This window comes from Pogoniulus pusillus, chromosome 7, assembly GCF_015220805.1.
Source record: "Pogoniulus pusillus isolate bPogPus1 chromosome 7, bPogPus1.pri, whole genome shotgun sequence".
Lineage (NCBI taxonomy): Eukaryota > Metazoa > Chordata > Aves > Piciformes > Lybiidae > Pogoniulus > Pogoniulus pusillus.
The window spans coordinates 7,283,502-7,299,384 of NC_087270.1; the positions used below are offsets into that span (position 1 = coordinate 7,283,502).

Genomic DNA, 15,883 nt, shown 5'->3' on the forward strand with positions numbered 1-15,883 from the left:
TAATTCTAGAATGGGCACTCAAATTTTATTACTCAACAGTTCCATATTTAAGCTTACTTAAAAATGCATCATGGAAACACAGTTTGGAGTCTGTCTGCAGTTCAGACAGAAATACTAGTGGACATGTCTGTTTCTGCTAATAGCCCCTATAAACAGTAGTAAGAGGACAAGGAGAAAGCATGTATGATACTTTCAAAGCTTGCTGCAAGAAGAGTACAAGAGGCTGTCACTAACTCAGATTTCCTTGTAACTGAAGTTAAAAGTAACTTGATGTTTCCTCTAAAGTAGCTTGCTGTGAATATTACCTTGTCTCATTAACCAAATCCTCAAAAACAGAAGGGTGGTGGTTTTGTTTCATTCTGGTGGGGGGGGGGGTGGTTTTCTGTTGTGTTTTGGGCTGGTGTTTTGGTTTGGTTTTTGTTCATTTGTGTTTTGTTAGTTTATGTTTTGCTAGTTTGGTTTTTTTGGTTGTGTTTGTTTTTTTTTTTTTTTGTGGAAGGTTGTGGGTTTTTTTTGTTTCTCAGGGGTTTTGTTGTGCTGTTTTTTGGTTGTTTTTTAGGTTGGTTTGTATTGTTTGTTTTGGGTTGTTTTTTTTTTCAGTTGAGATAGAGTGTATTTTGACTCTTCAAGTTTTTGGAATTTTGAGTGTGTTGCATCCTCTGGCACAAATTCAGCAGATTCAGGTCCATGTGTGAAGGATCCAGAGCTAATTAAATGTTGCATGGGCACACTGCACGTTGCACCCTCGTCCTGCATACTCCTAGTCTTTGCTTCAGCTCAACTCATATCACCACAGTATATTCCTGTACACTATGTCCTGTGATCAGTAATCAAGGGACTTAGCACACTGCTGCATAAAGATCAGCTACTTTCCATTTAGGTCAGAGAAACACTATGCAAAATAAAACATATCTTTGGAAAAGCTACTACTCTGTAAACTTACACTGCGGCAACTTGTTCAAGTGCTTGTAAAGAAGTTTTGATGGGAGGGCAAAGCCACTAAGAGCATGATGCTTTAAGGGTGGTGATGTGGAGTTTGTGCTACTCATTACTGGGCCAAGGTGTGAAATGGAGGAAGCTATATGAATGAGTAAACATATTGTTTCATGTTATGAACAGAAGCTGTACTACTAATACAACAATGGGGGTGAAATAGATGATTTTATAGTGACTTAAGTGAAGTTCAGGGCTCATTAGTAAGCTGTCATGCATAATAAGAAGAAAACACTTCAATTTTGGATTCAGAGAGTACTAATTTTAGGGGATTTATTCTTTAATGTTACATTTGAACAACACAAATAGGGAATCCTATACTCAGCAAATACTGGAGTACTGTCCTCCTTCAGTGCTTTGTAATGTAGAAGTTTCACTGCCATGCCTTGAATCTATTTCTATTGAATATTTGCTCAGTATTACTTATATACACATGGATACTTGGCATTAGGAAGTCACATTGCAGTTAATTTTTAGTTCTAACACATTTGAAATCACCCTTTTAATTTCTTTCATTTGAATCTTAAATAGATAGGCTTCAGAAGAGCTTGGTTGTGATCTGTAGTTTCTTAAGCCAGTATTTAACTACTAGTAGTGCATGTGCTTTATGCTAATGTTTATGGTAGTGATTATTTCAGAACATACCTTCCTTTCAGGAAGTCACAGTATTTGGGACAAAACTTGCTTTCTGTTACTTTAAATGAGAAATGGCATAGTGAAAAAGAATGTTTGTACTCTTTCAAGTAACGAGTGGATTACAAAGGCTGATAGATTGACTCATAAAGAATGAAATCTTAGAACCACTGCTTTTGGTTTTCTCTGGCTCATGATTAACCACTAAGACAACTGATGCAGTGGCTAAAGTGAGCTCTGCCTACAGTACAGGAGCAGGGCTGCCATGATCTGCAGCTGCAAAGGCAGAGACCAGCAGTAGCTGGTCAACAACATAGACATATAAGAACAAGAAAAGTAGCATGTTCTGATGTAAAACATCCTATTAAGACTTTAACAATAACTCAGAGCCATATTAAAGTTCAGCCAGTTGGAATGGGGGTCAGAGTTGAAACAAATAAGTTGTTAGTGGTTTGTAGGATACCTGTTTTGTGCATCTGATAATTCCATGTAGTATTTCTCTGTGGCTTAAACTCAGAGCTGCCTGTATTGAGTACTGCAACATGGGTGCTAAGAGACATACCTATAAACTTGAACTAGACAGAATGTATGATTTCTAATTATTTTTTTAAAAGATTTGGTCTTTATTTCCTGAAGGATTAGATCACTGTGTATTTTCTTTCCTCTTTTTTCATGGTCTTATCCTCTTCTTTGTAAATTAGTAAGAAACAGATCCTTTCCATCCTCTCATTACTTTGGCACTTGGAGGTAATTTCTGAGGCGTTTAACTGTTGACTAATGGTAGTGAAAAGTCAATCCTTCAGGGAAAGGATGCACCCAAATGGCCCACAGAATTTTCTCATTTAATTCAGGGCCTGATTTTTGGATGAGATCTTTTCTTCTCTGAACTCAGCAAGGCTTTTCCACTGACTTAGTTGAGTTGTGGTTTTGCCTTTATCAATTAATACCAAAACAGCCTGTAAGATTAAAAGAGTAACATCAAACAAGTATTTCTTATGATAATTGCAACACTAGCAGTAGTTGTAAACACAGAGATAGAAAAGATGTGTGAAAGTAAATGAAAAGAAACGATGAAAATAAACAGTCTAACTAAAATTAGGAAATTATAACCCTCTTTGTTTTCTCCTGGCTCTTAGGCTTTCAAAGCCTCTGTTACTTTGCCACACATCCGAATTAAGCTCTTGTTTTACAATCCCTAAGAACCATTTTGGGCTTTGTCTTTCATTTATATAAAAACCTCCTGTGGAAAGTGAGCCATTATTTTCCTAACAACTCAAAAGTGTGCTTTTTAATTTTCTTTAATTCTTCCTTAACAGTCATTCTAATTTCACATCTATAGAACCCCTGAACTAATTCATGTCTCCTTCATTTAGTTTGATCGGGCAGCTGATGCTGAATTTGCCTGGATTGCAGAAACAGAAAAGAAACTGATGTCTCTGGGTGATATTAGGCTTGAGCAAGACCAGACCACAGCTCAGCTACAAGTTCAAAAGGTAAAAGAAATGCATTTCCAACTGTCATGTTAATTATTGGCCAACACACTCTCCATCTAGAAAATAGGCAGGCATGATTTAGTTTTTGGTTCATCATAATACACTTCATAACCAATTTTTACTCTCTCTGATCTTTTTTTCACTAACTAATTTTTATTGTGTTTCAAGGCCTTTACCATGGAGATTTTGAGACACAAAGATACTATAGATGAGCTTGTTAAATCGGGGGATAAGATTATGAACACGTGCACTGAAGAAGAGAAACAGTCCATCAAGGTAAAGTTCCTTAAATTGCAGCTATGGCAGTAGAGATGCAGGTAATATATAAGTAAAAAGGTTTCCTACAGTGCCTTCTCTTTTTTTTTTCTGTTTAATGAAAAGGCTGTAATTACAGTCACCTCTACCTAGAAGAAATACTGTTGTGTACCATGCTTCTTCAGAATGTTCAGAGAGCAAACACTACATTCTTGCTTCATTGCCTGGCACTAATTAGAAGCCACATTTATCGTCTTCACCCATGGTAAACAGTATTTTAGCCAATGGACAATTGAATTAATAGGTGTTAGTCATCTAGGGTGATGTGTGTGGAATCTGACTGTTTATCTTTTCCAGTTCTCTTGCATGAGTGGTGCTCTGGATATGTGTTTCTGTGCCAGATTCAAAGGCTGTGCACCTCAGTGTGCATCTTTCGTTTCTGCTGATTTCAGTTTAGACCTTACTTGCCAAAATTATTCCATCCTTTTGACTAAGACAGGCTATGAAAGATGTTCTTTAGCCTTTATTTACACACACATAGCCTGATGTTTGGACTGTGTATATATATATGCAGACATGATTTTCATGTGTGTTGACATTTAAGGATAGGTTAGTTGTGGGGTTCGATGCTGAGGTTGGACTTGTGTAAATTTAGTCCTTCCAGTGATCACCCTCCTTGAACAACAATACCTCACTAATTCTGCTCTGCTGCAGGTTCTCTGAATAAGTTTGGTTTGGTTTTAATTTCAAATAGTTAAGAAGTTCTGTCTGTTGAACTATAGTCATAAGGGAGAGCAATTTGATGTCAGTCTCTTAAATATTTGTATTTGTCAGAAATGCTGTGTCTCTGTGTATTGGGCTGTTTTGTCCTTTGGATAGCACCTTAATTTACATGTAAGGCATAACAAATGAAAGGCCAGCTTGCTCTGGCAAGAAAAGATTCTTTACTTCACATTCAGTGGCTTCCATATATGTCTAGTTTTCCCAAGGCTAGCACAGTATTTCATTAAAATGATAACATGGGCAGTCTTCTACAGGAAAAAATGTATAGCTAGCTGATACTTTCTTTTATTATCACGTGCCCAAATACAGTGGATTTGTAATAACTGAACCTTGTAGCTCTATCATATTATTGATGGTAACACATCCTCATTAGTTAAGATATACCCTCATGGAAAATAATGTTTTGTGGTTTCTGTTGCAAGTTTGTAAGCCAAGAGGATGACAATATAGCCTATTGGCTTGCTAGATTTAAAACAGAAAAAAAACCAACAGCGTTTTTTTTTCTGCACTGTATTCCTTTCATTTGGAAATGCTGTGGGAAATAGAGTTTCTGCCAAGTGTCACTGAAGTTAAGAATCTTATGTAAGGGGGAAGTGGGACGAAGGTCTGCAGTCAAATCATTCACAGCTTGCCTGGAAGCCCAGTGAGTAAACTGTTATTTGTAAATAGCAGTATCAATAAATCATAGAATGGTTTAGGTTGGAAGGGACCTCAAAGGTCATCCAGTTGCAAACCCCCCGATAGGCAGGGGCACCTCCCACTAGAACAGGTCACTCAGGGCCTTATCCAACTTGGCCTTGAACATCTCCAGGGAGGGAGCATCCACAACTTCTCTGGGCAGCCTGTGCCAGTGTCTCACCACTGTCACTCTAAAGAACCCTTTTCTAATGTCTAGTTTAAATCTCCCCTCTGCCAGTTTAAACCCATTACTCCACATCCTGTCATTACAAGACCTTGTCAATAGGCCCTCCCCAGCCTTCCTGTAGGCTGCCTTCAGATACTGAAAGGCTACTGTAAGGTCTCCTCAAAGCCTTTTCTTCTCCAGGCTGAAGAGCCCCAACTCGTGTAGCCTGTCCTCATAGCAGAGGTGCTCCCTCTGATCACCTTCGCGGTCCTCCTCTGGACTCACTCTAACAGTTCCATGGCCCTCTTGTGTTGGGGGCTCCAGAACTCTGCACATTACTCCAGGTGGGGTCTGAGGAGAGCAGAGTAAACTGGAAGAATCCCCTCTCTTGCCCTGCTGGCCACACTGCTCTTGCAGTCCAGCACACAGTTGCTGTCTGGGCTGCATGTGCACACTGCCAGCTCGTGTTGAGCTTTTAATCATCCCAGACCCCCAGGTCCTTTTCCTCACAGCTGCGCTCCAGCCATTCACCACCCAGCCTGTATTTGTGCTTGGGATTGCCCTGACCCAGGTACAGGACCTTACACTTGGCCTTGTTGAATGTCATGAGGTTGGCCTGGACCCATCTCCCCAGCCCATTTTCTTGTTACTTCAGAAGTATTCTGCCAAATTCCAATCTCCCATGGTATTCATTCAGTCCTCCTTAAACTGATACCATGGAAATGTTATCAAAATGAAATTTGGTTCATCATGGTTTGGTAATACAATTATCAAAGATTCTCTAGAAATGAAGGTAGTAGACATGGGTAAACATGCCTTCCTAATTTTTGTTGATGTTATTTTGCAGAAAAAAATGAAAAGCCTTTTACAGAAGTATGATGCAGTCTGTCAAATGAACTCTGAGAGGAACCTCCAGCTGGAACGGGCTCAGTCCCTGGTTAACCAGTTCTGGGAGACTTATGAAGAGCTTTGGCCGTGGTTAACTGAAACAGAAATGATCATCTCTCAGCTTCCTGCACCAGCCCTTGAATATGAAACGTTAAAGCAACAACAGGAAGAGCACAGGGTAAGCATTGTGCCAGTTTTGGAGGCTCAGGGGTGATCTTATTACTGTCTACAACTACCTGAAGGGGCATTGTAGCCAGGTGGGGGGTGGCCTCTTCTCCCAGGCAACCAGCAATAGAACAAGGGGACACAGTCTCAAGTTGTGCCAGGGTAGGTATAGGCTGGATATTAGGAAGAAGTTCTTCACAGAGAGAGTGATTTCCCATTGGAATGGGCTGCCCAGGGAGGTGGTGGAGGCACCATCCCTGGGGGTCTTCAAGAAAAGCCTGGATGAGGCACTTAGTGCCATGGTCTAATTGATTGGATAGGGCTGGGTGATAGGTTGGAGTGGATGATCTTGGAGGTCTCTTCCAACCTGGTTGATTCTATGGTTCTGCTTAGAATCGTGGAGTACTCTGCTAAAAGCCCAGACAGTGTTATTTCTGTTGAAAAAATAGAAAATAAAGACAATTTCAATGATGCTTTTACCTCAAATTGCATGCAGTTGGTCCTCTGGGAAAGGCAGCAAGCAATATATAGGTGTAAAAGAGGACTGAAGAGGAAAAATTGCCGTTGTATTGAAAGAAGTGAGCACACAGAAATTAACGGTTGAGAAGTATGTTTAAAAGTGCTCATTAATGTCAGAATGAGCCAAACCCTTAAACAGAAAGAACAAAGCTGAGATATTGTAGCAAGAAACAAAAGGAGGTAAAACACGGTTGCCTAAAGAACTGGAATGCCTTCTGCCAGCATGCTGAAAGTGAAATGCTGCTTTTGTGTCCAGTCTGTATACAGATATGCACATTTGTTGATCTTCTGTTCATGAGAAAAAAAATTGGCATTTGTTTTGTTGGTATCGTTTGAGCTAAACTTAGCTGGGCCAGGAAGATGAACAATTAGAGAATCAAGAATGGGTCGTTTGGGTTCCTGCCAATCCCATAATAATTTCTCATGTCAAATGTGTTTGTTAAGTAATAATTAAAAGAAGCCATTGTTTACCTTAACACATAGCTTCACAAAGTAGAGACAACAGTTCTCTACACTGGCCACCCTACGGACTGTCTTACATGGAGGAATGATCAGCTGGGATAAAAAGTAGTATGGTTCATGTATGGCTACTAGTATCACATGGAATCACTTGTATCCCACTGAGATGAAGAAACCTTCATGTTTCAGCACATGCAAAGCCCATATGACTGCAGGAGATGCTTAATTTCACCCTGCTAAGGACAGAGTAACTAGGATTTGGAGCTTTTATTCCTTTCTAGCTACCTCAATTAAATGATTCAAGTTTGATAGGATGAACCCTGGCTTCAAAGTCCATTTATTCTGAGACCAGTTAATGAAGTTATGACATTCTTATGTGCTGGTAAACACTGAGTTCATGCATTTGTCTTCCTATGTCCACAACGAACAAACACACTCTGCTAAGCTATGTAACATGAGCTTTACAAACGATCTTGATTAGTCACCGTGAACCAAATCATACTTGCTTTACTTATAAGATTGTTTTCCATCTGCTTTAATCATTCTGCTTGCATGAGAGGCCCTTCAGATGAGCTTCTATTTTTGCATTTTCCCTGGGCTATGCCATTAGCTGAGATTTGTTTAAGTACAAGATTAATGTCAGGCCATTTTAACATGTAATCTGATCTGAAATACTTGTTTACTAGAACTGTTTGCCCAATAGTAGATCATGGAGAAGACCAAATCACTTATTGCTCTATTAAAAAGAAGAGAAAAAGAAGGTATTTCTGAATGTGAATTGAAAAGAGTTTTCTTTACTTACATTTTCTGATGGCTATTTGGTTCCAAGTCACGGAATTCAGAGTTGATTCTGTGTAACATGCAGGCAGTTTGGTTTGAACTGAGCTGTGGGCAAACTACTATCCTAAGTTTTGGACCCAGAAATACATATACTTTTGACCCTGTGTCAAATTGTCTATTTGTGCACCAAAGTAAAACACACAACATTATTTTCTACAACTTTTAAGCTCAACTTAGTTTCACTTTTTCCTCTTTTCTACTAGCCAACATTCTTTTCCTTGTTGTAAGCTATGCAAATAGAGTTGCATTTTCACTGCCTATCTAGAGTCAGGGATTTTTGTATTTTCATTGCTGTTTTGCCATCAGGGGACTGTTGGAGAGTCATGGTCACTGCTTTTTTGGTCTTTTCAACCTTCTGTTATAGGGAGGAGCAAGTAAGCAAGCCAGTATCAGGATTTCTTTTTAAGGGAAGGACCTTAGTTGAAGAGAGGAGGATTTATTTACACTGAGACTGATATTAGGCCCTTTTCTCTGTCTTCATTAATCTAAACAAACTGAGCTGAGAGGAGCAGAGCATGTGCCTCTCATGTTCCTTCACAGGAGCTGTATGATAGAAGTACATGGAGTCCACAGAACTGAGAGAAACTGTGCCTCTGACGAGGCAAAGTTCTTCTGGAAAGAGAGGAATGAGCTGAAAGAATAAATAAAACTGGAGGAAAGGATTAGGCTGCTCCCACAAAAAAACTTCCTTTTTTGTCTTGTCTATGGGTGCAAGTAAATAAAACCAAGTCCTTAGGCAAGTTGAAAGGTATTTTGTGACCTTTCACTTCCACAAGCCTCTGCACAGACTTCATCACAGTTTTGACTTACTTTGGGGACGGATGGATGATGAGAGGAAGTAGACAGCTGATAGAAGATTTCATTTACTTAATAAGTAGCCTGTTGAGCTTTGTGTCATAAGACAAAGGGTTCTTCTGGCCAGAGGAAAGACTGCTCAACTAGGTTGCTCAATCTATGCAGATAAATCTTCATTGTCCTTGTCACTGATTTCTTTGACCTTCCCTTGTGCTAGCTTCCTTTCCTTAAATCAAGAATAATTAGAATTGATGTTCTTGCAACGCCCATACCATTTTCTGTGATGGTCTTCAATGGAAGAAGCTTAGGACTTTGCAGATAGTGACAAATATCAATATTAAAAAGGATATATGTGGTGCTGCACACGGGGAGTGTCATTGCTAGCACCATATTCATAGTTAACCATCTTTTACCTACAGCCATATGTGATACAGGAGTGTTGCATGGACCTTCCCAGTGTGTCTCCAGTTGTGGCAGTTCATGCCTGGATGGCTCTGCATTCAAATGGGAGCCATCATTGGCAGAGCAGTCATTAAATTTATTTGCACTTTATATTAGGGTGAAAGGTATTTGTTTGGGATTTCTTGCCAGTTGGATGTATTAGAAGTGTGGACAGTTGTAATGTGGTGGTGCAAGCATAAGGTACTGATAAGTTGTTTCATTTGTTATAGCAACTGCGTGAGCTGATCGCTGAGCACAAGCCTCATATAGATAAGATGAACAAAACTGGGCCTCAGTTGCTGGAGCTGAGCCCAGGAGAAGGCTTTTCTATCCAGGAGAAGTATGTGGCAGCTGACAGCCTTTACAGTAAAATTAAGGAAGATGTCAAAAAGCGAGCACTGGCACTGGATGAAGCCATTTCTCAGTGTACCCAGGTATCAATTTCAGTTTAAAGTATAATTGTATTCATTCAAATGGAATGATACACAGACATTGTCATCTGCTCTCTTATCTATATTTTTCAACCTAATCACCTGTGAATGTTCATGTCACTGCTTGTGGCATTGATTTTTCTATTTCTGGAGGATTTATAATTTTATATATTGGTTAGAATTCTGACCTTAGCTGAAAAATCCTACAACTTAATTGTTAAGTAAAATGAAAAGGAATGGTTGGTCTAAAACTCTGGGATTTTATTTCTCTTTTATTCCATTTTTTTTCTTGCTGGTCTGTTACTAGCTAATGTTTTGTTTTAACATGAATGTCTCTGTTGATCAGTCAACCTGGGTGTAATCGTATCCTGAATTAAGAAGCTTTAGTTAGAGTCTTGTCAATGGAACTGGAGGTAGCTTGGCAGTGCTAGTAGCATTTGGTCTTCATTGTGGTCCCACAGGAGCTTAACATATGCTTGAACATAACCTGTGCTGTTATGTAGAAGTATTGTGAGCAAAGTTAGACCTCATAAAATGTCATCATAAGCACAAAATTCAGATCAAGCCCATGAAAGCTGGGTACCTTAAGTTCATCCTGTGCAATGAACCTCAATAGAGTATTGTTAGGTATCACATTTTAGAGACTTTTTAAATACTGGTTTAATAATCATTAAGCCCAAACTGATATTAGTGTGCTCAACCCCAAATTCATTAAAGAACTCAGGAAAGTTGTCTGCATCAACTCACACCAAAAAATGACTAAAAAATACTTTATTTGTTACTGCTGGTTTTATGAAATTGCTCTTTTTCTCCCTTTGCTGGAAATCAAGTACTGTATTCTGCTCATCTCTATGAGTACTAAAGAAAGAAATACTCCTTAAAAGTTTTTATCAAGTCTACCTTCTAAATCTCTTTTGTCTTAGGTCAGTGTACTTAATGTGATCTTCGTAACCCCTGCAGACTGTGTTTAAGAAGCTAAGGGGGGAAAAAAAGTGACATCAGATAGCAACCTGCTTTTGAACTGGTTATAGACATTACATTCTAATTGAAGTCATTCTAAACACCTCCCTTATGCACACCTCTAAAAGGTGCCTGATTATGTAGATTCAGTGTTTATCATAGATGCTCACTATTTGGAGCTGCACATTTGGAAATCAGGATACTTGGCATTCAAGTCCCTGCTTTGTATGGGATAGACATTAACACGTTGTACTTGCTAGGAATGGAAAGCAAGAATAAAAATACATTCTTTGGTAACAGCTTGAATTCAATCACATGTTGAGAAAAAACTTAATTACTTGTGCAATGCCTTAAGGTTCATTTTATGTGCAATGTAAACATGTATGCAAGATGGCAAAGCAAAATATTGTGGCACCTGGAATGGAGTTTTATTATAACCTACTCTTTTTTATTAAGATAGTACAGAGCCTTGATAATATATATTTACCTGTAATGGCTATGTCAGTGTTTGTCTAGACAGTCCTGGAAGAATAATAAACTCTTCAAGCTTTAAATTATATTAAATTGCTCTATGTTTCAAAGGCAGGATGTAACCTATGGAGCCAGGAGGAGAGGTTGCAATGACTTGCCTTTTCTTCTCTTTAAGTTTTAAAGCACTGTGTCTCATTCATAGAAGCACAAGTACAGGGAGAGGCCCACTGAATGCACCACCAACAGTTTCAGATATACATGTTCTCAAATTAGACCTGCATGTTGCCAGTTTCAGGTTTGGTTGACACAGATTTGAATTTGAAGTTTGCTTATCTTTCATAACACGTTTTCTTGGCTTGGATGATATTCACACTTCTAACAAAAACCCTGACTCCATAACATTAGTCACAGAGTCTGATTTGGAGTGGGTTGTAATGCTGGGAAAAGGTAATCACATTTTGTATTGCCTGTGCTCCTTTGAGGAGAAAGGATGTAGCTATTTGTTCATGTAAGGTAATCCTCTTTTGCTGTGCTCTTTCTAGCACCTTTCCCAAGTGTACTCAAGAGTGCTTACTTTAGATCCTGAAGGATCATTAAATGCACCCACAATTTGTTAGCTTCTGTAATTGGAAGGGGGCATGGTGATGAGATATTTTTAGCGATCTCTATGGATCAAAAACATAGAGTAAAAGCTAACTTTAGACCTGTGCCAAAGGGTGAACAATGTTCACATAGCTGTAGTTGAATTCTTGGGAATCTATCTTGCCTCATTTGAATGTATGAACATAATACAGGCTTTTGTGTATCATTAGTTCCAGAAAGTAGCATACCCTCACAGCACCAACAAGTTGTCACCTGGGCAATAACATCTATCTCTTAGAATTGCCTTATATATCAGTCTTAATTGGTGGTTATATGCCATTATATTGGTGCAGATATGGAAATGTTATGTATTTAAGGTAAATAACTCAGAAATTACAACATCAGAAGGCCATGATTCTCCCAAATAAAAGTTTGTATGAATTAGAACTAAATGCGTGTGGGTTCTGCCATACATGTAGTGCCTTCAAATGGAATGTCTCAGGATCAGCCCTGGGCTTCATAGTAAAATTCTTAAATCTGAGAGGAAGTGCCATTTTGCTATGTCATTTTTGTCATTCAGATAGTAAAAGAGGGGAAGAACCATGGAGGAAGGTGTGTGGCAGTTGCACATTTGTATGTTGGACAGATTTGTTAACTATGTCAAAGTATGTTTCTCCAAGAGAATTTTTGATTCAGATGCTATTTTTGCAGTTGTTTTTTAATCTAATTTCCATCTTCTTTCTGTCCTTTATCACCTTCCTAGTTTCATGACAAGATAGATCCAACTCTTGAGAGTCTGAAACGCATAGTTGAACGTCTGAGGCAGCCACCTTCAATCTCAGCAGAAGTTGAGAAGATTAAAGAGCAAATCAGTGAAAATAAGAACTTGTCAGTGGATCTGGAAAAACTTCAGCCAGTGTATGAAACACTGAAGCAGAGAGGGGAGGAAATGATTGCTCGCTCAGAAGGAGCTGACAAGGATATATCTGCTAAAGGTAGTAGGACTGAGAAAAGTTTTGTGCCCTGGAAGTGCAGCAGGCTGCATCATTTCTGATGACTGCCAATCTGGGGATTTTGTTCTTCTGGGGAAGCTGCTAAGGATTTATAAAAGCAAAGCATCATTTAAAATAATTCATCGTGGATGTAACCTTTGTTTTGTTTTTGAAGGCCATGTTGGTTGTTTCCACTTTAACCTTGTAAAGAGTCCTGTAAAGAAACAATTTTAGTCTAAATTTTAAAATGTACACATATGTTTCTGCTATACAACTGTAAAGAGATTTATGGACAAGAATTGTTTGCCAAGGTAATAATCTGCTTTCTTTGTTGTTTAGCTGTTCAAGATAAACTAGACCAAATGGTCCTTATTTGGGAAGATATCCAGACCTTGACTGAAGAAAGAGAGGCCAAATTGTTGGATGTAATGGAACTAGCTGAAAAGTTTTGGTGTGACCATATGGCTCTTGTAGCTACTATTAAAGATACTCAGGACTTCATTCGAGAGCTGGAGGGACCTGGTGTTGACCCATCTGTAGTCAAGCAGCAGCAAGAAGCCACTGAGGTCAGTAGAAAGTCTTTTGTTGACTGGAAGTATTTTGTTTACAGCATGCAAAGAAAAGACAAAGTTACTTTGAAATACCACAGAAGAATGTATGTATTGATTTTTAGACACTGAGAAGGGATAATTGTACAGACATTTACTATAATGATATCTCAAGACTATGGTAAATAACATGTATCAGTGCTTAATTGCAATCAGCATGTAACATGTGCCTGTCATTATAGTTACATATCTGTTTATAAGCTTGTATATAGTGAGCATGTCACAGGGACTTGTGAAATTATGCATGCTTTAGATTCCCAGAGTGATTTGTAACATCTAAATGAAAGGTGGACAGATGTAGCATACTCTATGCATTATACTCTAAGCCTTTAATTACTTATGCTGATAGTTAAAGATTTGAAGGTTGAATGATAACATCTACAAAAGACAACACTAATTAAAGAAATCTAATTTAAAACTTGCTGCTTGTTTTTTTTCCAACTCATGCAAAATGACATCATAAGCCACTGTTAGAGTTTAGACTGATGTCAGTTGATTTTGCTCTTGACACTGCAAAGAGATACTTATCTTTTAAGCATCTATTTTGAAAGCAAATTGTACATAAGTTACAAGTGTAAGGTGGACAGTATTGGATCTTTTTGTCTTTGTAGGCTGCTAAAGAAGAAATTGATGGGCTACAAGAAGAACTGGAAGCAGTTGTGAGCCTTGGCTCTGAACTTAGAGCTGCTTGTGGAGAGCCTGACAAACCTATTGTCAACAAGAGTATAGATGAGGTATGGGAAGTGCAGATGCTTAAGTTTATTCTATTAGATGCTTGTTGGGATTGGTTTACTACTCGCCCTACCCCCAACAAATTTTGTATTAAAAGAAATTGTCATAAGTGAGGTGTTTGCAAAGCCTTCAGGGGAAAGTAAGGTTTGCCTTTCAGGTAAATAAATCTCTCAGGTTAGTAGATGGCTACTCTTTGCAAATTGATACTAGAGTAAATTTCAGGTATATCTGATTCATGCCAAGGAAGACAACTGAGACAACCAAAAGTGCTTTTAATTTCTCTAATGTTCATCAATGTACATTTCTTTTAAACTACCTTTATTGCTATGATGCATCTCTAAATAATATTGCCTGGATTAATGACAATCTCTATTTTAAATACTTACTGACCAATATTTGAAGTTGGCAGTTTTTATAGTCCTGACTATATGTAGTGTATTCTGAGGGAAATTTATGCAGTGATAGAGAGAACAAGAGCATTCATATGGACTGAATATGAATTGCTCATGCTTAGTTTATTGGTGTTATTGACCAGTGAATGATCAGTGAATACACATCATACAGCAGTAAAATTATTTTACCCATTGGGATAAATTGCACTTACTTGCAGCTGAATTCTGCCTGGGATGCCTTAAATAAAACATGGAAAGAACGAGTGGACAAGCTTGCTGAAGCTATGCAGGCAGCTGTTCAATACCAGGATGGACTGCAGGTAAGATGCTGAGATATGCCTAGTGTGGTCTTGAGTCAATAGGATTTAAGATGGTTAAGGTAGGTTGCAAGTAATGGATCACTGATTTATAGTGACTTTTCTTCAGCAGATTGATGTTTTGGGGAGGATTAGTTGAATTTGTTACTTTTTTTGCATTGAAGAGTAGATCTCTTAGGTTTTCTTCTTGTAGTTGTTTAAGCGTTTCACTATCCTTAGAATTCCAAATGAACGTCTGCTTGTTTATTGATAAAAGCAGAGCTTTCATGATACCACATTCACAGTAGTCCTGCTCACATTTCCTTTGATAGACAGTACCTAGTATGAAAACTAAGCTGAAGTTGACACATTTACATGTTCAGAGGAATCCACAGAATCAGTCAATGCTGTTTTGTTTGAGGACAGTCAGATAGCCTCAGTTTTATTCCACCTCTTTTGTAAATCAGATATTTGTTTGAACATTATAAGCAATATAACATAATATTCTTAGCCCACAGTACTGATTCTTAGTATAATTTATCCCATCTCAGTACTTCAGAAGTTGATTCACTTTTTAAATCTCTAGGCAAACTTTCCAGCAGGTGTTTGTAAGATACCTTGCACAATGTACCTCCTACAATTTGTGAAGTTACAAGAAAGAAAAAGTGGGGAAGGAGAAAGGAACAGATTAGATCACCTTTAAAGGTCCCTTTCAACCCAAACTGTTCTGTGGTCCTATGATCTTTTCCTTCCATGTGCTGGTGTTTTTCCATACTCTTTGCATGTTTTGGCAGGCCTCATATCTTTTGTGAGTGAATAGCTAGAAGATTGAAACGTTTGAAAAGGCTCCAAACATCATCAGATTTTGCACAACTTGTTTTTTACTCACTGGAACTATTGTCTGTCTTGTTTAAACGTTTATATGTTTATAAAATGAGAGTTTCACATGGCACTGAGGGCAGTTGCTTGTGTGTTCAGTGCAGATCAAACACCAGAACACTCCTTACTGATAATGCAACATGCCTGTTTTCCACAACACCCTCACTATGCATTTTTCTCCACGTTCACTTACATTCAGACTGCACTGAGGTTGACTTAGAGGGTTATATTATCACAGAATCATAGATTGCCATTGGTTTAAGTGCTCCTTGTTTCCCCAGGCTGTATATAGTACATTCTATGGTCTCAGTACTTTGTGAAAGAGCTGTGTTTAAGTGCTGCCTTATGCTCATTTCAGTAGAGAGTATGAAAAGTATTATGGGTAGATGGTTAGCTGTAGCTGCCTGATCTTAATGAGTGTGCTGGGGTAGT

General features: G+C 38.4%; 1 protein-coding gene across 9 annotated transcripts in view; it reads left to right on the forward strand.

Annotated features, from left to right (window-relative positions):
• Positions 1-15,883, forward strand: part of DST (dystonin) — a 337,092-nt gene that overhangs the window by 272,035 nt on the left and 49,174 nt on the right. For all 9 annotated transcript variants that reach the window (XM_064145802.1, XM_064145796.1, XM_064145803.1 and 6 more), the window contains 8 exons: positions 3,000-3,119; positions 3,288-3,395; positions 5,849-6,067; positions 9,339-9,542; positions 12,316-12,547; positions 12,884-13,110; positions 13,764-13,886; positions 14,495-14,596. In XM_064145802.1, coding sequence (XP_064001872.1) covers positions 3,000-3,119; positions 3,288-3,395; positions 5,849-6,067; positions 9,339-9,542; positions 12,316-12,547; positions 12,884-13,110; positions 13,764-13,886; positions 14,495-14,596 — 1,335 coding nt within the window. The remainder of the gene's footprint in view (positions 1-2,999; positions 3,120-3,287; positions 3,396-5,848; positions 6,068-9,338; positions 9,543-12,315; positions 12,548-12,883; positions 13,111-13,763; positions 13,887-14,494; positions 14,597-15,883) is intronic.